Source organism: Stigmatopora argus, chromosome 13 (genome assembly GCF_051989625.1).
Source record: "Stigmatopora argus isolate UIUO_Sarg chromosome 13, RoL_Sarg_1.0, whole genome shotgun sequence".
NCBI lineage: Eukaryota > Metazoa > Chordata > Actinopteri > Syngnathiformes > Syngnathidae > Stigmatopora > Stigmatopora argus.
Genome location: NC_135399.1, coordinates 5,525,160 through 5,547,525, shown reverse-complemented (window position 1 = coordinate 5,547,525; position 22,366 = coordinate 5,525,160). Strand labels below are relative to the sequence as shown.

Sequence of the window (22,366 nt, the reverse complement as noted above, 5' to 3'; positions counted from 1 at the left end):
GATTTTTTTTATAAATGGATTAAAAGAACTAGATTAACACCACATCTGCGTGAACCACCACAGGGTAGTCGTTTGTGATGTCCAGCTGCTCATCCGGAAACTCCAATGTCTCTGGTCTGGACGGTCTAAAATATATATAAAATAAAATAAACTATTTTTCCATAACCTGTATTTGTTTCAGATTGCATTTCTTTATAGCAAACACTGAAAATAACAAGAACTATTAACTTTCCCTGTGAATCACTTAATGTGCAGGTGTTTTATTTTTTTATTCATTTAAATCTTTGTTGTCGCTATGTTGGACGCAACATTTGATTAATTTTGAAATTCACTTAGTTATAGAAAAATAACAAACATTATTTATTAAATAATTTGAATGACCAAAAATAGAGTAAAATGATACCAATCTATCTTGGATACTTTCCTAAGATGGTGTCATATATTTATTAAAAAAATAAGTATTTAAAAAAATACATTAATTATTAAATAATAATTCATTCATTCATTTTTTTGAACCGGTTATTGTCGGTATAGGGTGCTGGAGCCTATCCCAGCTGACTTCGGGCAGGAGGCGGGGTACAAAGCATACGCATTACGATAAGGTTCTGTAAACTGCAAACATCTTCGAAACAGCGCTATCTTGCGGCCAGAGGCTTCGCCGCGCTAATTGAATTCATCACCGTGTTCGTGTGTGAGCTAAGGCAGAGAGAAGGGAAGAGAAGCTCGCTTCCACGGTGCCTTCCGCTCCGGGTCCTCCTCTCGTCTGCACAATGGCCGCTCTTGATTGAACCTTCTCCTCTACTTCCATCTGGATTATTGGCACACACCTCATGACAAAATTGGTGACTCAGGCTTTAAACGTAAGTATTTGGACGTTGTTTGAACTGCTTCAAATTTTGTAAAAATAAAGAATGGCAATCAAGGTGGACCGATGCGGAAATTAGCTTTTAGGAGGTTAGGGGACTGTAGTTGGTTCAGAGGAGAGTATATATAAAAAAATAGGATCTCCAGAAAAATAATTTTGTGTTTCATCCCCCTTGGGCTCAGCACAAAGTTGTTTTGCCACTAAAAGTGCATGACTGTAAATACATTTTCATATATTGTTTTGCTCTACGAAAATATCGTTCATCTGCAAACAAACAAGTCATTAATTTTCTGAACCACTTATCCTCACAAGGGTTGCGGGGGGTGCTGGAGCCTATCCCAGCTAAACCTGAATCGGTGGCCAACCATTCACACTCACACCTAGGGGAAATTTAGAATGTTCAACCAGTTTATGTTTTTGGGATGTTTGAGTAAACCGGAGTACCTGGAGAAAACCCACACATGCCAAGGGAGAACATGCAAACTCCACAGTGAGGTTTGACATGGGGTCAAACCCTCGACCCTAGAGCTGTGAGCCTGACATGCTAACCACTCGGACGCTGGGCCGTGAACCAATGTTAAAAATTTGGCTAACTATGGGTATTTCCCTACACGTTTGTGCACTTTGAATGACATCTTTGTCCGCAAAAAAATGATAAAATGACAAATAGTACCGAATTTTCTTAGTTTTTGTGGACTGAATCACTTAGTGGTTTGCTACTACGGCTATTATTTGCTCATGCCAATACACATCCAGTAGGTAAATAAAATCCCCCAAGCCAAGTGACTAATTTGTTCCATAACAAAATAGAAGTAATGCACGCATGCGCTCTTGAGTTGCTGAAGATAGCAACAAACTGCTGGCAAACATTCGGCCCCGCCATAAACAGGGAGACGAACACTTGAAACCAGATGGTGTGCAAAGACGATTTGTTCAAAGGAAGCACTGACATGAAATTGACTCATTCAAGATTTCAACTTGACATCTTAAAAATTAATTAGTTTTTTTTGGAGTGTGTGAGAAGAACCAAAGGTCTTTATTGACTTGTACAGATTGAATATCCACAGTAGCAATTAAACTTTCAAAAATCAGTCAAACTCTAAAGTGAAGTTTCAAGGTTTTTTATTTACAGCTTCCAAATATCAGATGCCAGCCATCATCTGATTGTTTGGTGGAACCGGCATTCCCATGTGAATTCCCACTGTGAGCCCAACTTTCTTGTCAGCCTGCCTCTCCTGGACCTCTTTCTTGAGCTGGAAGCCCTTCTCACTATCAAAGCAGTCCATGGGTGTGAAACACAGGGGGGCTTCACCCATAAGAGCATCTAGGCGACCACGCCAGGCCTGCAGCATGGCAGCAGTGGCCTCCTGGGGCAGACGAGCTGGAGCCCAGAAAATTTGTGGCGGCAAAACTTGAAAGCCACAATAGTGCAGGATGCCGTTCTGTTCAAATGCAGAAAATTAGATTTGCTGCTCACGAGGCAAAATTGGCAATAGCAAGTATACCTGAATTGGCCAAAGTGTTACATTCATGTCTCCATTTATACCATCAGCACTGAACATTGATTCCTGAGAGCCAGTGGTGAATGACAGAACAGCTTTTTTGTCCTATTGATAGAAACAGGACTGTTAGCCAAGCAATTTGCCCCTTTAACCACATTGGATTAAAACTGAAGAAAACCAAGTAGACCTTGACTACAATAGCCGATATGATCTGCTGTGAGCAAATCATAAACTGATTATTTTCTAAAGAAATGTCTGAACGCAACAATAAATTTCCAAGAGATAACTGACATGCATTAGGTTTCCAGTTGAGCTTTGTTTAAAAATTAAAAATCCCCAAAATAGCGATCCCTCAAAAGAGTTAAGACCTCACCTTAAAGACACCCTGACTGAAGCGCTTCTCTTTGGAGTGAGCATAGCCAGGAGTAAGCACACGGTCGATCCAACCCTTCAGGATGGCAGGCAGACCGAACCAGTACATGGGGAACTGAAAACATTCAAATTGGTTTTGAAAGTCCATATACCAAAGGCAATTGATGGCCAGTAAATGAGTTAAATGCCTACTTGGAAGATGATGAGATCAGCTTCTGAAAGTTTACATTGCTCTTCAGTGATGTCAGCAGACAGTTTTCCATTCTCCCACGCAGTTTTGGTCTCCTTTGGATAACTGAATGGCTCAGTCTGCTTGACTTCACCTGAAGACCAGTTGGAGATGACATTAGGAGCAAAATAGAAGTGTCCAACATGATGTCCAGAAACTATGACAAGTCTAAGATAGCCCGATTTAATGATCATGTTTCAGCAACAACTAGATATGCATTCATTCTCCTGCACCAGGGTCATATGGGAGGTTCTGAAACATATCCCAGTCAACTATTGCCACCAGGGAGGGCTAAATATTCAAAACTTAGAGTAGAAGGGGCTGATATGATTTGCCTGGACATCCATGGGAGCACTTAAAAGTAAAGCTCAACCTTTGTCACCAAATGTTTAGTTAGTTTCTTTCAGATCAGTACCAATCCATAAAATCTTAACTCATTTGGCTGCCATTGACAACACTGAAGATCAATTCACCAGAACTGGAAAGATATTATACAATCAGTTAGCCTTCTAAATAGCCACGAAACAGGGGGGTGGGATGATTAAGAGACAGCTTATTGATTAGCAAATGAATCATTGACATTGCAGAGTCTAAAACAGTCCACATTTTGTGTAATCAAGACTTGAAAGGCAGCCAAATGTCCCTTTTTAAAAAGGAAAAACAAGTCTTCAATAGGGACTGACATTCTTAATTAACGGGGGCATACCTGTCAGGTTTCCAATTCACCAGTAATCATTTGAGTTTTCCTCAATATCTAATCAAAGCTGGCTTGAAGCCTTGTCACAAGTCCTTCATAAGTGAGCTAATGCAGATGCTTGATTTGTTATTTAATATACTAAAGTTCCTGTGTGGTCAATGTCAACACAACTTAATGGAAATATGGCTCACACTCAATTTATGGCAGCCACTGCATTAACAGTCAATGAATTAAAATGGGGGGAAAAAAAGTGTTGAATTTAAGTTGTTACCCTCACCAATGATGTCCTCAGCTGTGGCACTCGCTTTAAACTTCATGGCATAAAGGTCAGACACTTTGACCGTGTGGCCTTGGGCAGTCAAAACTTCCACAGCGACATCCTTGGCAGCAGAATTGAAAGAGCCCGGGCTCTGGTGGGCATACACGATGAGCACTTTCTTTGCTGCCGATGCTAGACGAAAAGAAAAAAGTTATTTCTTTCTATATAAAGTCTTTAAACACAATTCCAGGAAGCAAAGTTACCCATGTCTGAAGTCAGATGCTACAAAGCTCACAGCGAGGGTGAAGAACTGCTGCAGTGACTGATACTACTTGTGAAGGCTTTTTATACTAAGACTAATTGGTTCTCACAGGTGCTGGCAATCAGCTAACGACTAGCGAGAAAGGCTTTCTACACGTAGCATGTTTCTTGGAAAAATGAATATCCTGGGGCAGCATGGCGGCTGAGTTTTTTGCGTGTCAGCCTCACAGTGGGGGACCTGGGTTCTAATCCAGGTCGGTCCACCTGTGTGGAGTTTGCATGTTCTCCCCGGGCCTGCGTGGGTTTTCTCCAGGTACTCTGGTTACCTCCCACATTCCAAAGCCATGCATGGTAGGCTGATTGGACACTATATTGCCCCTAGTTATGAGTGTGAGCGTGAATGGTTGTTTGTCTCCTCATGCCCTGTGATTGGGAGGCCCCCACTTCAGGGTGTCCCCCACCCCGTGCCCAACGTCAGCTGGGGTAGGCTCCAGCACCTCCCGTGACCCTAATGAGGATAAAGCGGTTCAGAAAATGAGATGAGATGAATATCATACCCCCCTTGTTGTAGAAATCACACTCACATATTATTCTATCTCTAATTGGCTGAGTTTCACAGAAATGGTGGAACTGACTTTGTTTAACTTATTGGCTGCCATTAACGGCGCTAGACGCCTAATCCATTTTAGGTTGCTTCCTGTTTTGGCAAATGTTTTCTGGGGAAAAAATATGACATTTCTCAAACTTTTTGTCTCTCATCTCACCTAGGGTCGCGGGGATGCTGGAGCCTATCCCAACTGATTCCAGGCCAGAGGCAGGGGAGACAAAGGACAACCATGCACACTCACACCCATACCTAGGGGCAATTTAGAGTGTCCAATCAGCCTACCACACATGTTTTTGGAATGTGGGAGGAAGCCAGAGTCCCCAGAGAAAACCCACGCAGGCCTGGGGAGAACATGCGAACTGTGAGGCTGACACGCTAAACACTCAGCCAAATAAATAAATGAATTAAATATATTTCAAATAATGTTTTGTCTTCAATGCTGGAATTGGAACTGTTTAAAAAGCAGCTGAAACGGCTTCATCTGCATGGTTGAGCAGATTCGCACCTGCTGGAAACTTACCTGTCCTCCCTATAACTAGGTTACCCGGTGATGGGGTAGTGGTATGAGTGCCCCACTGCCAATTGTGGTTGCTGGGGTTTGATTTATGCGTAAGTGGATGGATTGAGTCAGAAAAAATATTTTAAATCCTGTGCCAAATTACAACGGGCAATTCAATATCTTTCGATAAAAGAATCATCTTTGTCTCATGTGCATTTATAAATAAATATAAAGTACCCGACAATATACATCCTAGTCATTTGATTGAACTCCTATTATCAACCTCTTAACTTTGCTTTCCTCCAAAAGTTGGAGATCGTGCCATCCAGTTGAATTCACACCTAATCCACCAATGAAGAAGAAAACTCACACATAAATCTGTAATGCACCGTCAAATTAAACAACGCCATGTTTACACCTCGTCTCACTTTGGGGCTATTTGAATTTTCACAGTGGCGGCCGGTTTGATGAGTGGTTATCACATTAGCCTCACAGTTCTGAGATCGAGGGTTTGATCCCAGGGGAGTCCGGACCTTCCTGTGATGAGTTTGGCATCTTCTCACCGGGCTTGCGTGGGTTTTCTCAAGGTACTCTGGTATTCTCCCCAAAACATGCATGGAACACATTAAAGACTCTAAATTGCCCCTGGAAAAGAGTGTCACTGTAATTGGTTGTCTCTGTCTACTTGTGCCTTGCGATTGGCTGGCCACCAATTTACGGTGTTCCCCATCTGGTGCTCACAATTGACTGGGATTGGCTCCAGCACCCCTTGTGAACCTTGTGAGGATAAGTAGTTGGGGAAATGTATGAAATTTGTTTAATTGCATATATCATGCCTTGAAATTCAATAGTCTATAACTGCACCTATTAATCATCACCTGAGCAATCCCAGTCTAAATGGATTTGACCTCTATTGCTGTCAATGTTAGCGATGTCATTAATGTTACATGTTTGTGTTTCTTTTCTTGGAAATGTTCAATACAAGAACCACCAGGTCCGTGGCGAACGTTGCATCTCTTCTGCCGTGGTTTATCGCTCACAATGGAAAGAGACAAGCGCATCAAACACCAACACAAACTGGCACACATCTGGAAGTCCAATCCTTCACATGTGCCATCTATCCCACGGCAGGTCTGCTTCAGATTATGGTGCAACTTTTATGTGTGGGTTCCAAGGGGGTAAGATGGGGAAGCCGTCAAAGTCAACACTTCGTTTCCACAAAAATCTGTCAATATTTCGAAAGCAGACAAGTGCCATTCAATGCAATGGCTTGGCTAGTCAAGATGGATTGCTACTATTTAGGAAGATTTCTTAAACATAAAAATGCCACAATTGACCTTGTAGTTCTACCAAAACTGATTAATTTGAGTCATATCACATTTTCAACAAGTCAATACATTAGCTCATTACTTAGACTACATTGGCCTTGACATTTCAGCTTTTGCATTAGAACCCCAAGTCAAATTTGGACTGAACATCTGTCATCAATTGCAGTCATTGAATTGAGTAAACATTCACCTTGACCTCCCAATTGAATCACTTTGATTGTATTAGGTATGGAAGCATTTCATTTAAGATAAGATAAATTGTGCAGCAACATTCTAATCATTCCAAGTAATGGGCAGCCATTTAACTTGACTGTGGGAGGGGGGCATTGAACCATGAACAAATTAGACTGACAAGTTTTAAACTGGTTATGCTTTTGTCAACTAGATCCATTGTCATCAAAGGATAAACCTATGAGTTCCAAGCCAAGATTACATGATAATTTCTACACCAAAAGTTATTGAAAGCAGACAAGTACCATTCCATGCAATGGCTTGGCTAGTCAAGGTGGATTGCTACTATTTAGAAAGATTTCTAAAACATAAAATGCCACAATTGATCTTGTAGTTCTACCAAAATTGATTTGATAGTCTTATAACTTTTGCCACAAGTCAATACATTTGCTCATTACTTTCCCTACATTGGCCTTGACATTTTATCCTTTGCATTAGAACCCCCAGTCAAATTTTGACTGAACATCTGTCATCAATTGCAGTCATTGAGTTGAGCAAACATTCACCTTGACCTCCCAATTGAATCACTGTTTTTGTATTAGGTATTGGAGTATTTCATTTAAAGCCACAATTACATTAGAAATAAAGATATTGTGCAGGGACATTCTAATCAATCCAAGTAATGGGCAGCCATTTATCCTGACTGTGGGAGGGGGGCATTGAACCATGAACAAATTCAACTGACAAGTTTTAAACTAGTTATGCCTTTGTCACCTAGGTCCATTGTATTCAAGGGATCAACTTAGGAGTTCCAAGCCAAGACCAAGATTACATGAGAATTTCTACCCCAAAAGTTCTTAAACCTGCCACAGAGAGGGATTTGCATCAATTGATAGAAACAGAAGTTGAACCCATTAAGCTGGGAGCAAATGAGTTAACTCTTCAAACAGATTGAATATCCACGTAGCAGTGAAAGACTTTACATAAATCAGTCCAACTCATAGTGAAGTTTCAAGGCTTTTTTATTTACAGCTTCCAAATATCAGACACCAGCCATCATCTGATTGTTTGGTGGAACCGGCATTCCCATGTGAATTCCCACTGTGAGCCCAACTTTCTTGTCAGCCTGCTTCTCCTGGACCTCTTTCTTGAGCTGGAAGCCCTTCTCACTATCAAAGCAGTCCATGGGTGTGAAACACAGGGGGGCTTCAACCATAAGAGCATCTAGGCGACCACGCCAGGCCTGCAACATGGCAGCACTGCCCTCCTGGGGCAGACGAGCTGGAGCCCAGAAAATTTGTGGCGGCAAAACTTGAAAGCCACAATAGTGCAGGATGCCGTTCTGTTCAAATGGAGAAAATTAGAATTGCTGCTCACGAGGCAAAATTGGCAATAGCAAGTATACCTGAATTGGCCAAAGTGTTACATTCATGTCTCCATTGATACCATTAGCACTGAACATTGATTCCTGAGAGCCAGTGGTGAATGACAGAACAGCCTTTTTGTCCTATTGATAGAAACAGGACTGTTAGCAAAGCAATTTGCCCCTTCAACCACATTGGATTAAAACTGAAGAAAACCAAGTAGACTTTCACTACAATAGCTGATATGATTTGCCGTGAGCAAATCATAAACTGAATATTTTCTTAAGAAATGTTTGAATGAAACAGTAAATTATCTCCGAGATAACTGACAAGCATTAGGTTTCCAGTTGAACTTTTTTTTAAATTAAAATTCCACAAAATAGTCATCCCTCGAAAGAGTTAGGCCCTCACCTTAAAGACACCCTGACTGAAGCGCTTCTCTTTGGAGTGAGCATAGCCAGGAGTAAGCACACGGTCGATCCAACCCTTCAGGATGGCAGGCAGACCGAACCAGTACATGGGGAACTGAAAACATAAAATGGTTTTGAAAGTCCATATACCAAAGACAATTGATAGCCAGTAAATCGGTTAAATGCCTACTTGGAAGATGATGAGATCAGCTTCTGAAAGTTTACATTGCTCCTCAGTGATGTCAGCAGACAGTTTTCCATTCTCCCACGCAGTTTTGGTCTCCTTAGGATAACTGAATGGCTCAGTCTGCTTGACTTCACCTGAAGACCAGTTGGAGATGACATTAGGAGCAAAATGGGAGTCCAACATGATGTCCAGAAACCATGACAGGTCTAAGATAGCCTGATTTAATGATCATGTTTCAGCACCAACTAGATATCCATTCATTTTCCTGCACCAGGGTCATATGGGAGGTTTTGGAACATATTCCAGCCAACTATTGCCACCAGGGAGGCCTAAATATTCAAAACTTGATAGAAGGGGCTGATATGATTTGCCTGGACATCCATGGGAGCACTTAAAAGTAAAGCTCAACCTTTTGTCACCAATTTTTTTAGTTTGTTTCTTTGAGCTCATTAAAAGTATAAATCCATAAAAATTTAATCAATTTGGCTGCCATTGACAACTCAACATCAATTCACCAGAACTGGTAAGATATTATACAATCACAGTTAGCCCTCCTAGATAGCAACAAAACATGGGGTGCCATGATTAAATGACAGCTCATTGATTAGCAAATGACACATTGACATTGCTGAGCTTAAGACTGCCCAAATGCTCCTTTGAGCCTCTCAATAGTTTAAAATGTATGTGTATTCAAGACTTGAGGGCAGCCAAATTTCCCTTTGGTGGAAAAACATAACTCTTCAATAGAGACTGACATTCTTAAGGGGGCATATCTATCAGGTTTCCATTTCACCAGTATCCATTCAAGTTTTATTCGAAAACAGCTCATCTCCTCAATATCTAATAAAGCTGGCTTGAAGCCTTGTCACAAGTGCTTCATAAGTGGGCCAATGCAGATGCTTAATTTGTTATTTAATATACTAAAGTTCCTGTGTGGTCAATGTCAACACAAGGTAAAAAGAAATATGGTTCACACTCAATTTATGGCAGCCACTGCATTAACAGCCAATGAATTAAAGGAGGGGGCAAAAATAAAAATTGCGTTGAATTTAAGTGTTTACCCTCACCAATGATGTCCTCAGCTGTAGTACTCGCTTTAAACTTCATGGCATATAGGTCAGACACTTTGACAGTGTGGCCTTGAGCAGTCAAAACTTCCACAGCGACATCCTTGGCAGCAGAATTGAAAGAGCCCGGACTCTGGTGGGCATACACGATGAACACTTTCTTTGCTGCCGATGCTAGACGAAATGAAATAAGTTATTGCTTTCTATATAAAGTCTTTAAACACAATTCCAGGAGGCAAACTTACCCATGTCTGAAGTCAGATGCTACAAGGCTCACACACAGCAAGGCTGAAGAACTGCTGCAGTGACTGATACTGCTTGTGAAGGCTTTTTATACTAAGACTAATTGGTTGTCGCAGGTGCTGGCAATCAGCTAACGACTAGCGAGAAAGGCTTTCTACACGTAGCATGTTTCTTGTAAAAATGAATATCCTTGGGCAGCATGGCGGCAGAGTTTTTTGCGTGTCGGCCTCACAGTGGGGGACCTGGGTTCTAATCCAGGTCGGTCCACCTGTATGGAGTTTGCATGTTCTCCCCGGGCCTGCGTGGGTTTTCTCCAGGAACTCTGGTTACCTCCCACATTCCAAAGCCATGCATGGTAGGCTGATTGGACACTCTATATTGCCCCTAGTTATGAGTGTGAGCGTGAATGGTTGTTTATCTCCTCATGCCCTGTGATTGGGAGGCCCCCACTTCAGGGTGTCCCCCGCCTCGTGCTCAACGTCAGCTGGGGGCTGAGGCTCCAGCACCTCCCGTGACCCTAGTGAGGATAAAGCGGTTCAGAAAATGAGATGAGATGAATATCATGCCCCCGTCTTTGTAGAAATCACACTCATATATCATTATTCTATCTCTAAGTTGCTGAGTTTCACAGAAATGGTGGAACTGACTTTGTTTAACTTATTGGCTGCCATTGATAGCGCTAGACGCCTAATCCATTTTAGGTCACTTCCTGTTTTGGCAAATGTTTTCTGGGGAAAAAATATGACATTTGTCAAACTTTTTGTCTCTCATCTCACCTAGTGTCGCGGGGATGCTGAAGCCTATCCCAACTGATTCCAGGCCAGAGGCAGGGGAGACAAAGGACAACCATGCACACTCACACCCATACCTAGGGGCAATTTAGAGTGTCCAATCAGCCTACCACGCATGTTTTTGGAATGTGGGAGGAAACCGGAGTCCCCAGAGAAATTAATAAATGAATTAAATATATTTCAAATAATGTTTTGTCTACAATGCTGGAATTGGAACTGTTTAAAAAGCAGCTGAAACGGCTTCATCTGCCTGATTGAGCAGATTCGCACCTGCTGGAAACTTACCTGTCCTTCCTATAACTAGGTTACCCGGTGATGGGGTAGTGGTATGAGTGCCCCTCTGCCATTCTGGTGGCTGGGGTTCGATTTACGCAAAAGTGGATGGATTGAGTAAAAAAAAATCTTGGATATCCTGTGCCAAATCACAACAATTCCACATACATTTCAATAGAAGAGTCATGTTTGTCTCATGTGCATTTATAAATAAATATAAAGTATCCGACAATATACATCCTAGTCATTTGATTGAAGTCCTATGACTAAACCTCTTAACTTTGTTTTCCTCCAAAACTTGGAGGTCGTTCCATCCAGTTAAATTCACACTTGATCCACTAACGAAGAAGAAAACTCCCACATAAATCTCTAATGCACCGTCAAATTAAACAACGCCATGTTTACACCTCGTCTCACTTTGGAGCTATTTGAATGTTCAGAATGGCAGCCGGGTAGATGAGTGGTTATCACATTAGCCTCACAGTTCTGAGATCGAGGGTTTGATCCCAGGGGAGTCCAGACCTTCCTGTGAGGAGTTTGCATGTTCTCACCAGGCTTGCGTGGGTTTTCTCAAGGTACTCTGGTTTCCTCCCCAAAACATGCATGGAACACATTAAAGACTCTAAATTGCCCCTAGAAAAGAGTGTCACTGTATTTGGTTGTCTGTCTGTCTACTTGTGCCTTGCAATTGGCTGGCCACCAATTTGGGGTGTTCCCCATCTGGTGCTCATAGTTGACTGGGATTGGCTCCAGCACCCTTCGTGACCCTTGTGAGGATAAGTAGTTGGGAAAATGTATGAAATTTCTTTTTTAAATTGCATATATCACGCCTGGAAATTCAATAGTCTTTATAACTGCACCTATTAATCATCACCTGAGCAATCCCAGTCTAAATGGAGTTGACCTCTATTGCTGTCAATGTTAGCGATGTCATTAATGTTACATGTTTGTGTTTCTTTTCTTGGAAATGTTCAATACAAGAACCACCAGGCCCGTGGCGAACGTTGCATCTCTTCTGCCATGGTTTATCACTCACAATGGAAAGAGACAAGCGCATCAAACACCAACACGAACTGGCACACATCTGGAAGTCCAATCCTTCACATGTGCCATCTATCCCGCGGCAGGTCTGCTTCAGATTATGGTGCAACTTTTATGCGTGGGTTCCCAGGGGGTAAAATGGGGAACCCGTCAATTCTGCGTTCTTAAAGATTTACAGAAAATATACTGTATATGACGCTGTGTTCTTACAACACACATACCAAGCGATCAAGTGTTTTGGCCGCATGGCTTTTGTTTGGCTAGTCACTTGTGGGTTTTCACAAATAAAGAGGTGTTATGTCATGCTGCACTAAAAGAAAGAGTCCCCGGAAGGTGATCTGTTGCAACATGAAAAGCAATTTTAAAAGAAATAACAAAGAAAATGAATTACCTCATTTTATGAACTCAGACAAACGAGAAATGTTGAAAAAGGGACCTGGTTTTTACAATACCCACACTGCAGTGACTGTAATATTACCACTCACAAATCTGAAACTAACGATCGACATCAGCAGCTTTCCTACTACCAAAACGGCTATGTGGAGTTTGCATGGGTTTTCTGCAGGTACTCCAGTTTCATCCCACATCCCAAAAACATGCAGGGTAGGCTGGTTGAACACTCTAAATTGCCCCCCGGTATGAGTGTGAGCATGAATGGAAGTCCGTCTCCTTGTGCCCTACGATTGGCTCGTCACCAATTTAGGGCTTCCCCTGTCTGGTGCCCGTAGTTAGCAGGAGTGGAGTCCAGCACCCCCATGACCCTTGTGAGAATAAGCATTTCAGAAAATGAACGAATGAACATTGGTCACCCTAAATTGCCATATGCGTACATGTGAATGGTTGTCCATCTCCTTGTGTCCTGCGATTGGCTGGCCACCCATTCAGGGTGTCCCCCGCCTGGTGACCATTGTGGGTTGGGATAGGCTCCAGGATTCTCCGCATACATTCTGAGCATAAGCGGTAAATAAATGGAAAAAAAATGGCTGTTATTGACTGTTCAATCGTTGTCAGCCCTCTTATTCAAAAGGTTATGGACGTCTATCCCAGTCAATGGCACTGAAAAATGGCCATTCAATTCAACCATCCCAGAGTAAATAGACTTGACATCTTTCACTATCAATAGCAATGGATGAGCATCAAGCTCCGCTTCTGGTTTAAGACAAAATGTTTGCTCTACCGACATCTCGTGGCTTTTTTAATACATACAAGCCAACTGTTTTTGTTTATTAGCTGTATAAACGATTATTTTTTTGTAATTCCATACATATCCATCCGTTTCAAGAGGAAACAAGAAGGCAATCTTTAGCCAACCCTAACCCCTAACTCCCCGATGCCATAAACCGAAAAAATACATAAAAATCACCAAAATTTACAGTGTTCAACCATCCTCCCAAGCATGTTTTGGGGATCTGGGAGGAAACCGGAGTACCCAGAGAAAACTCAAACACGTCCAGGTAATGATACGTACGGGAAATGAATGAACATAATAAATAATGATTTTTTTCAACCCCTCTGATGTAGTATTGATAGCTTTCCACATATGTTGCTGTGAAATCAACAGTCAAGACATAATAATTTTACAGCAATTTGTTATTTATTTAAGTGTAAACATTTCCCTAGTTTTCCTTTTCTTTTCCCATGAATTTGACAGGGTCTTATTATACATAGTATTGGAATTTAGAATTTGTACTTATATTAAAGTTAAGTTAATAATCTGACTCCAATTTGTAACCTTACCCGACTTTCACTCATTCCAATAATTTGCGCGCTCGTTCTGCGATATAGAGATATCAGGAAGCTAGCAGTTTCACACACGAGTGGATTTATTCTATCATACAAATCTCAAGACATAAATTTGTGGTTCAGGGCCCCCCTCAGCCTGCCCAAGCAGACGCATGTTGCCACCAGTCGTCGTCGTCGTTCTCTCTCCTTCTCCGAGCCGCCCACAAACTTAGTTATAGTCCACAATATGCAAATGACACAACACAAAGACATCCTGGCACTATACGATTGGTTATGTGTAAAATGCAGTTAACTCTAGCTTGCTCATTGGTCTTTCTTCCTTGAAGATTTTCCTGCGTGGTTCCTCCCAGCTGTATCTTTCCATTTTCAGCAACTGGTACCTGCACACAGTTCAACCCCCCCACATCTGCAATCTATTGAGTCCTACTCCCACATCCTGTGCTCTGACCCCACTCAACATTCTGCCTTGTTCATACGCTCAGCACTTTACAATCTCACACACAGAATGCAGCAATATCTAATGAAACACCTTAAGGTATAAACTATTATTCCTTCATTCCCTCTCATGACCTCAGACTACTGAGGTCATCACTCAAATACCTTGTTTTATTGTTTAACACGAGCTAAAATCAATGACCATAAGCTAAAAATCAGTAAATAATTAAAAAATCAGTAGAAAACTAAAAATCAGTATAAGATTTCATTCCAGTAAAAAATCAGTAAAAAATTAATTCTAGTAAAAATCAGTAAAAAAATAATACTCAGTAAAAATCAGTAAAAAATTAACTCTGGTCATTTTGTTACTCCGCGTGCGCAGACCCTCCAATGCCCCGGCAAGACGACCGTCAGGAGACGCATTGTTGGGTCTCCATGTCCAATGCTGTCACACTTAATTGTCATGATCAGCGTTACTATGGCGCACTTACCTGAGGCATTGGAGGAAAGCCTATCGTACTACACTTTCTCTTCACACCACATCCAAACATCAGCATGAGCGAGAGGGATTCCTGCTGCAAAGACACATTTTCATTACACCATGACTCCTGGATTTTTCCAATCCCAGGGCCAGTCCCATTTAAATTTAGGCAGGTGAAATTTTGTTGTGCAACATGGGTGTCAAAAATGGGCTTTCTCTTTTCCATTAACAAATCAAGCCATTGTTGAGTCCAGTTCAAAATTGTCACCCAAACGTTCACCTGTGTCGATTGTTTACACTTCAGATTTAGCAGTAATTGTTGTGTCTGTGTCAGCGTCTTACCACCATCTCGCTCTGCTTCATACCATACCGTTCCATTCCAGGAATGATACACCATCACTTGTTCTCCTTTCACTCCATTCCTTCCGTCATCCTGCACCATCAACATAGTCCACACAAAGCACACGCCAGCACGCAAAATAGTCAATAATGTTAAACATTTGCGTCTTTGTTCAGACACTTTTGAGTCCAATTTTGAGTCCAACTTTGATCCAATTCTTGCCATCGTCACATTCCCTCTCTTGACCCGCCCGTCCGGGCGGTCAACCTTTAAGCTCACCATTGGCGGGCACAAAGTCTGGGGCCGGGCGCAACTGTGAGTGATGGTACCACTTTTGTCCTTTAGTTTCCAATTAAAACTCATTACTTTTAAAATGCATATTATGAGAGAACCTTCTTACAGTGCACCAGGTGGATCTTGCACGGACACTCTTATCCTGGGTTGCTCACGCGTGCTCTCCATGATTCCTGTTAAGAAACACCATCTCCCTTCGCCAACCCAAAATTAATGCGTTTCAAGTTTTTTTTATTTATTTTTTTATGCAGACATATGATTAGCCTCATCCTCCTGTTCCAATCGTGTAGTGAATAATGGCATCTGGTACATTCCACCAAATTGGATTTCCATATTTTTCCGGAACTAAATATGGAAACTCTTGTCAATACAGCCAATGTTTCTATTAACACAATTTGGATGCCATTATCACTATAAATCAATAGTACTTTGGAATTTCATATCATGCACTGCCTTTGTTTTTCCCAGTGCTCCCAAATTTCGCATAGCAGATTTGTTTCTCCACTTCAAATTTCACATTTGGAGTACTGCTGCTTTTTCATTAAAAATTTCCTTGGACGAAATATTTTTCCATAATTTGGCGTTGCCATCCGTGAAACGGCTTATTGGCGAATTCCGAAATCGATTCCAATTTGCTAAATCATTTTCCACCTTGATACCTAACCGATTGATCATATCTCGGTGGTCGGCCAATCAAAAACACAAAAGGGACAAACAACCATTCACGTTCACACTCATTTTCAGACATATTCTCATAGTCCTTCATTCTTACGACTCACGCTAAAGCATATTTCAGCTGTTGATGAGCAAAACAATGATTTCTCATCCGTGCACTGATGACAAGTCATAATGTTTATTGCATCTCAGCGAAATTATGCCTATCCTAAATTAATTAATTTTTTTTTATCTAAACTTGCCAGCTACAATTTACCTAATAATTTGGATCAATGCCATTTCTGCATTGTCTTCACGTTTGACATCATTAATAATTTGGATGATTCCTAATCCTTAAGTCTAAATCGCAAATCCCTCTCTTTTTGCTAAAATAGCTAAATTGCACTTGTTGAATTGCTATTCTGCTCCAAGCTTGTGTTTATTTAATATAAGAACCATTTTTGTAGCTCACTCTTACCCCAATTAAAATTTTGAGAAACTAACCTTCCACTTAGCCATTTCCTAATTATAAATTTCCGTGTCTAATAGAGGACCCATAATTTGTCACTAATATATCCCCATACTGTCAACTATCTCGCTCTCTCCATTTCTCCATCTCTCCCTGTTTGCGCAGAGGGAGGGGGCCTTGGGCTGGGCTGGTGGGGGCTCTCCTTCTCCCCCAGCTCTAGGTGATAAAAAACAACTATGGGCGGCCCCCCTCTCTTTTTATCTTTGGGTGAGGGGTGTTCGCATCTGTGAAGGGGGTGCTGGTCGTGACCAGAGGACCGAGCCGGCGCGCCCCATGACCAGGAGACAGAGCCAAAGCATTCTTTCAACTGCCAGGGTGTTCCAGGACCTTCTGAAAACAGTACAACAACGTACAATTAAAATCATCCATAGGTTAATGGTACAGCCCGAGCGAGTCAATGAATGATTTCCACCGGTGATATACGGACAAGTCCCCCCAGTGGCCGAAGTTTCAGGCTCAAGACGTGACCTATAGATTGTCCCCCATTGTCCACATGTTCATGTTGGTTGTGATCACGGAATAAAGTCACTTTGCGGCCATTCTCACGTTGATGGTTGCTCCATGAGACATCAACAAGTCTCTTCCCATCAAATTCTCCGCCCTGGTAATATTGTCCAGGTGACTGGGCCGGCTGCTGTGGGCCGCCATGGTCCGCCAGTGCCTTGTCCTCCTCCGCGCGTAGGCCGCTGTTGCTGTAATGGGCCATACTGCTGTGCTTGGGTTGCCGTGGGAACGGTTGTTGGGTTGCTGCTGTTGGCTGGGCCAATCATGTGCCCGTGTCTCATACCGCCATATATAAAACAGTTGCCTTGTTGGCCTTGTCATGAATACCTTCTTCCCCGGCCACCAGAGAAAACCACGCCCATGACCACAGTGTCCACCACTTAACCGACCAGATCGTGCCGCACCATAGCTTGGAATATCTGGACGGATTGCTCTCTCTTCTCCTGTTTAGAATTTACATAGGTTCTGGAAGACCCTTGACAATAGCCGCTCATTCGTACCTGCTGTCTCATGTCAAGCGCGCCGCTCCGTCCACCAATCCAGGCCAAAAACCTCCCCCATCATGAACTTTCTACCCTCACCAGAGGGGGGGGGGGTTAGTGCCACATCTCTAAGAAGGATCATATATCACGCCTCCTCCCTGAGAGCAAAGGGGAAAGGTACCTCCCCCTTGCACTCGGCCATGCCTCCACCTGCTCATCTTTCATTTCACTCCTTCTTCCATTTTTTTTAAATTCTGCCCTAGCTGTGACGTCAGTTCTTTTTTCATTTTTTTTTCTTTTCTTTTTTTCTCAATGCTACGGACAAACGCTTTTGACCCGTACATGTAAATTTCCTTTCAACGTACAAAATTATTTCTCCAACTAACTTTCAATTCAGCCCGTCCCTGAAAACCCGTGCTTCCACATCTCCACATTCCCAGCAATCAACTCCACTCCACTCTCACTCAGCATCTCTCTTCTTCCCCTCAAAACGCACACACGCGCACACGCGCACACACACACACTTCTCTCCCAAGCCCTCTCTCAACATTCCTTTTTCTCCTTCAGCTCCCTTACAAAAATCCTTTCTATTCACTTACAAAACTCTTTTCTTCATGCTTTACCAAAATCTTTTCTATTCATAATTCCCTTTCTATGTTCCAACCTTCCTCACACCTTCACAACCCTTCACCAGATCTTCTACATCCTTCAAATTGGGACAGAAACCATGCCTCTCGACCCATCGCGGCAGACAAAGGCAACCCCCCACATTACGCATCCGCACATACACACACATCCTCTCCAAACTCCATTCTGCATTCCATTCGTCTACTTGGACAACCTGAGAGAAACCCAAGACCACTATCAGACCTCCCATCATCGCCATCTTGAAATCCATTCTGGAAATCCACCCATGCGTGTCCCAAACACTTTTTATGCAGAACAATTTTAGTTTTAATTTTAGTTTTCACACACACCGCTTCCACTTTGATACGTAAATCCCAGATTTTATACCGTATCGAGCCACGAGTAGTTCCACATTATTGTAGTAGGTAAAATCTCAGATTTTATACCCTACTGTCCATCCTTTTTTTAAAGCCACAAATGGACTACTCTACGTAGGTAAATCCCAGATTTTATATCCTACTAATGGAACTACTCTTAGTAGGTAAATCCCAGATTTTATACCCTACTAATGTCCACACTTACACTTTGAAGCCACCATGGACTACTCTATGTAGGTAAATCCCAGATTTTACACCCTACTGTCCATCCTTATACATTTAAGACGTGCCGGTCCTCCTTCCTCTATATAATTTGGCATTTGTCAATATGCAGAATTTGAAAAGGAATCTGCTTACCTTGTTTCACTGTGCACCCAAGAGGAAAGACGGTCGGACGCGTGTGGCTCCTTTCTCAGGTCGTCACCTGGTGTGAACGTGGGTCCCAGACCCTGAATCCCAGATTCTTAGTGGCTCTACTATTCTCAATCGCATCACGTCGGGGTCACCATAAATTATTGGAATTTAGAATTTGTACTTATATTAAAGTTAAGTTAATAATCTGACTCCAATTTGTAACCTTACCCGACTTTCACTCATTCCAATAATTTGCGCGCTCGTTCTGCGATATAGAGATATCAGGAAGCTAGCAGTTTCACACACGAGTGGATTTATTCTATCATACAAATCTCAAGACATAAATTTGTGGTTCAGGGCCCCCCTCAGCCTGCCCAAGCAGACGCATGTTGCCACCAGTCGTCGTCGTCGTTCTCTCTCCTTCTCCGAGCCGCCCACAAACTTAGTTATAGTCCACAATATGCAAATGACACAACACAAAGACATCCTGGCACTATACGATTGGTTATGTGTAAAATGCAGTTAACTCTAGCTTGCTCATTGGTCTTTCTTCCTTGAAGATTTTCCTGCGTGGTTCCTCCCAGCTGTATCTTTCCATTTTCAGCAACTGGTACCTGCACACAGTTCAACCCCCCCACATCTGCAATCTATTGAGTCCTACTCCCACATCCTGTGCTCTGACCCCACTCAACATTCTGCCTTGTTCATACGCTCAGCACTTTACAATCTCACACACAGAATGCAGCAATATCTAATGAAACACCTTAAGGTATAAACTATTATTCCTTCAATAGTGATGTAAGGGGCCTACATGATAAGTGTTGCTACCAAATGACACATGTTTAGACTTTTGTGTATGTATATAGATTGACTAAACATACGTAGTTTTAAAGCACAGAAACAGCAACTGCGAATTAAAGGACATCATTAGAAGGACCGCACATGAACTGAGCCAATGTCAAAATGTCCAAATAGTTCAACAAGATGTTGTATTTTCATCATCCTGGGAGGTTTCAGGCAGCCAAAATCTCTCCAAGTTTTCAGTGAATTGTAAACACCACTCACTCAAGTTTCATCAGCGACATCCAAAGTCAATCCTCAGCTTGGCTTCCAAGTGAAAGGTGCTCTTTAGTGCTTCAACAACAAATGTGAGAGGCTGTGAAAAGCAGGCGTGGAAAGAAGTGGCCCAACTTTGGCAACGTGGGATCAATTCCCACTTGGTGACGTTGTGATTGTGAGTGTGAATGGTTGTCTCTCTTCATGTCAGTGTCATGTCTACAACAACAACTACTACTACTACTACCACTACTACCACTAGTACCACTACTACTACCACTACTGCCACTACTACAGAAGTAGTAGTAGCAGTAGTAGTCTACTACTGCTACTACTACTGCTACTGCTATTACTACTACTACTTCTACTACTACTACTACAAGTACTACTACTACTACTACAAGTACTACCACTATTACCACTATTACCACTACTACTACTACTACTACTACTACTACTACTATTACTACTACTACTACAACTAATAATAATGATAATAATAATAACAATGATAATAATAATAATAATAATAATAATAATAATAATAATAATGTCACTTGATTGGAGGGCTATCATCATCATTGGTACCGAAACTATTAAGTCGTTATACAATACAATTACTGTATTTCAGTTTGAAAATTATAACTCCAATTGACTAGAATAATTTGTTTGTGATTGGTTCTTGTTTACAACTCCCAAAAAACAGACGCAACAAGATGCAAACATATTAACTACCACAAGAGTGTACCATTGCAACTTCAAGGTTTCTGTCAACCGTGACTCGGTATAAAAAGAGTTGTCAGATAGTAAATTATTTCTTCTGCGGATATGCTAAGGATTTGACCCATCAAAGGAGAGAACAAAAAGGTATAATTAATTGTATTTTGAATCAAATCCAATATTTTTTTATGATAACAGTTAAATGGAGTGTCCAATTAGCATACCATGCATGTCTTTGGAATGTGGGAGGAAACCGGAGTACCTGGAGAAAACCTACGCAAGCCCAAGAAGAACATGCAAACTCCACACAGGTGTACCGACCTGGATTTAAACCCAGGTCCCCCACTGTGAGGCCGACTCGCTAACCACTCAGCCGTCAGGCCGTTCATTTATATAAAAATATATCTAAAAAAGAATTCAAAAGTAGGAAGGTTTTAAATCTCCCCATCTCATCTCATTCTCATCTAATTTTCTGAACCGCTTTATTCTCACTAGGGTCGCTGGGGGTGCTGGAGCCTATCCCAGCTGACTGGTTGTGAATCTGTTTTGATAATTTCAGTACGATTGTGCCAAAGTTATTATGTGGTCACTGTAAAACGAGTCAATTTTCGAAGCAATCGAAAATAAATAAGAAGCACTAGGTTAAATCTGTTCCAAGAGTATAGGTAATCTTTAATGAATTTGAGTGTGCCAAAGTAACCGTGTTAAATTTAAAAACGGTTAATAGGGGTGAGCCATCTGATGGTGTAGGGCACGTGTCAAAGTGGCGGCCCGTGGGCCAAATCTGGCCCACTGCATCATTTTGTATGGCCCGAGAAAGTAAATCATGAGTGCCGACTTTCTGTTTTAGGATCAAATTAAAATGAAGAGTATAGATGTATATTAATTTCCTGATTTTCCCCCTTTTAAATCAATAATTGTACTTTTTTAATCATTTTTTTCCGTGTTTATAGTTCAAAAATCATTTTGTAAAATCTAAAAATATATTAAAAAAGCTAAAATATACATTGTATTAGATCTATAATAACTGAATATTCAGGGCTTTTAATCCAGTTCTTTTAATCCATTTATTTAAAAAAAATCTAAATATTATATCTAAAATGGTCCGGCCCACGTGAAATCAAGTTGACGTTAAAGCGGCCCGCGAACCCTGACACCCTTGGTGTAGGGGTTCACTCCCTTGACTTTGGTGCGGGCAAGCGTGTGATCGATTCCCTCTTGGAGGTCTGTATCATTGGGCATCTCTCTGTGTGCCCTACGGCTGACTAGAGACCAGTCTAGGCTGTAGTAAGCCTTTCACCCAAAGTACACTGGGATAGGCTCCGACAACCCCCAATTCCTTGCGAGGAAGATGAATGAGTTTAATAGGGGTGGGTTTTCCCTACAGAGGGGCAGGTGTTTCTCCAGATGACTGCAATCAATCTCTGTAGAGACAAAGAAAGATGTACATGCATACTAATAAGCTTGTAAAAACAAGCTAGACAGAAAAAAAAACTTCTTTTGGGATATAGATTCTGTGAGTTTTGTCTAAAAAAAAAGGCGGTGCATGTGACCCCACTGTTGACCTTGGTTCTTAGTCATGGGTATTCTGCGCTACTCTTCAT

General features: G+C 41.7%; 2 protein-coding genes and 1 long non-coding RNA gene across 5 annotated transcripts; 1 reads left to right on the top strand and 2 right to left on the bottom strand.

Moving 5' to 3' along the window:
• Positions 1 to 715: 715 nt before the first annotated feature.
• Positions 716 to 12,192, top strand: LOC144087227 (uncharacterized). Its single transcript, XR_013304670.1, has 3 exons — positions 716 to 860; positions 6,277 to 6,422; positions 12,107 to 12,192. It is a non-coding gene; the product is annotated as an uncharacterized LOC144087227 (long non-coding RNA).
• LOC144087225 (NAD(P)H dehydrogenase [quinone] 1-like) lies at positions 1,971 to 4,316 on the bottom strand. 2 transcript variants are annotated; one of them, XM_077617592.1, is made up of 6 exons: positions 4,188 to 4,316; positions 3,937 to 4,116; positions 2,932 to 3,062; positions 2,741 to 2,854; positions 2,371 to 2,472; positions 1,971 to 2,307 (listed from the first exon to the last, which is right to left on the bottom strand). In XM_077617592.1, exons 1-6 carry the CDS (start codon positions 4,189 to 4,191, stop codon positions 2,008 to 2,010), a joined length of 831 nt encoding a protein of 276 aa, XP_077473718.1. In that variant the 5' UTR covers positions 4,192 to 4,316; the 3' UTR covers positions 1,971 to 2,007. The 2 variants fall into 2 exon arrangements, with proteins under 2 accessions (XP_077473718.1, XP_077473719.1); XM_077617593.1 differs by having other exon boundaries at positions 3,943 to 4,116.
• On the bottom strand, positions 7,795 to 10,125 carry LOC144086899 (NAD(P)H dehydrogenase [quinone] 1-like). Of its 2 annotated transcripts, none has more exons than XM_077617071.1 (6): positions 10,064 to 10,125; positions 9,813 to 9,992; positions 8,755 to 8,885; positions 8,566 to 8,679; positions 8,196 to 8,297; positions 7,795 to 8,132 (listed from the first exon to the last, which is right to left on the bottom strand). In XM_077617071.1, the coding sequence occupies exons 1-6, from the start codon at positions 10,065 to 10,067 to the stop codon at positions 7,833 to 7,835; spliced, it is 831 nt and encodes a 276-aa protein (XP_077473197.1). In that variant the 5' UTR covers positions 10,068 to 10,125; the 3' UTR covers positions 7,795 to 7,832. The 2 variants fall into 2 exon arrangements, with proteins under 2 accessions (XP_077473197.1, XP_077473198.1); XM_077617072.1 differs by having other exon boundaries at positions 9,819 to 9,992.
• Positions 12,193 to 22,366: the final 10,174 nt, after the last annotated feature.

Bases quoted from the DNA above. Each gene is read 5' to 3' on its own strand.
- LOC144087225 (XM_077617592.1), bottom strand. The intron at 3,063-3,936 runs GTAACAACTTAA...ACTGGTCTTCAG, and splicing joins TGAGGACATCATTGGTGAGG to GTGAAGTCAAGCAGACTGAG. The intron at 2,308-2,370 runs GTATACTTGCTA...GCATTTGAACAG, and splicing joins TAACACTTTGGCCAATTCAG to AACGGCATCCTGCACTATTG.
- LOC144086899 (XM_077617071.1), bottom strand. The intron at 8,886-9,812 runs GTAAACACTTAA...ACTGGTCTTCAG, and splicing joins TGAGGACATCATTGGTGAGG to GTGAAGTCAAGCAGACTGAG. The intron at 8,298-8,565 runs GTGAGGGCCTAA...TTCTATCAATAG, and splicing joins TCAGTCAGGGTGTCTTTAAG to GACAAAAAGGCTGTTCTGTC.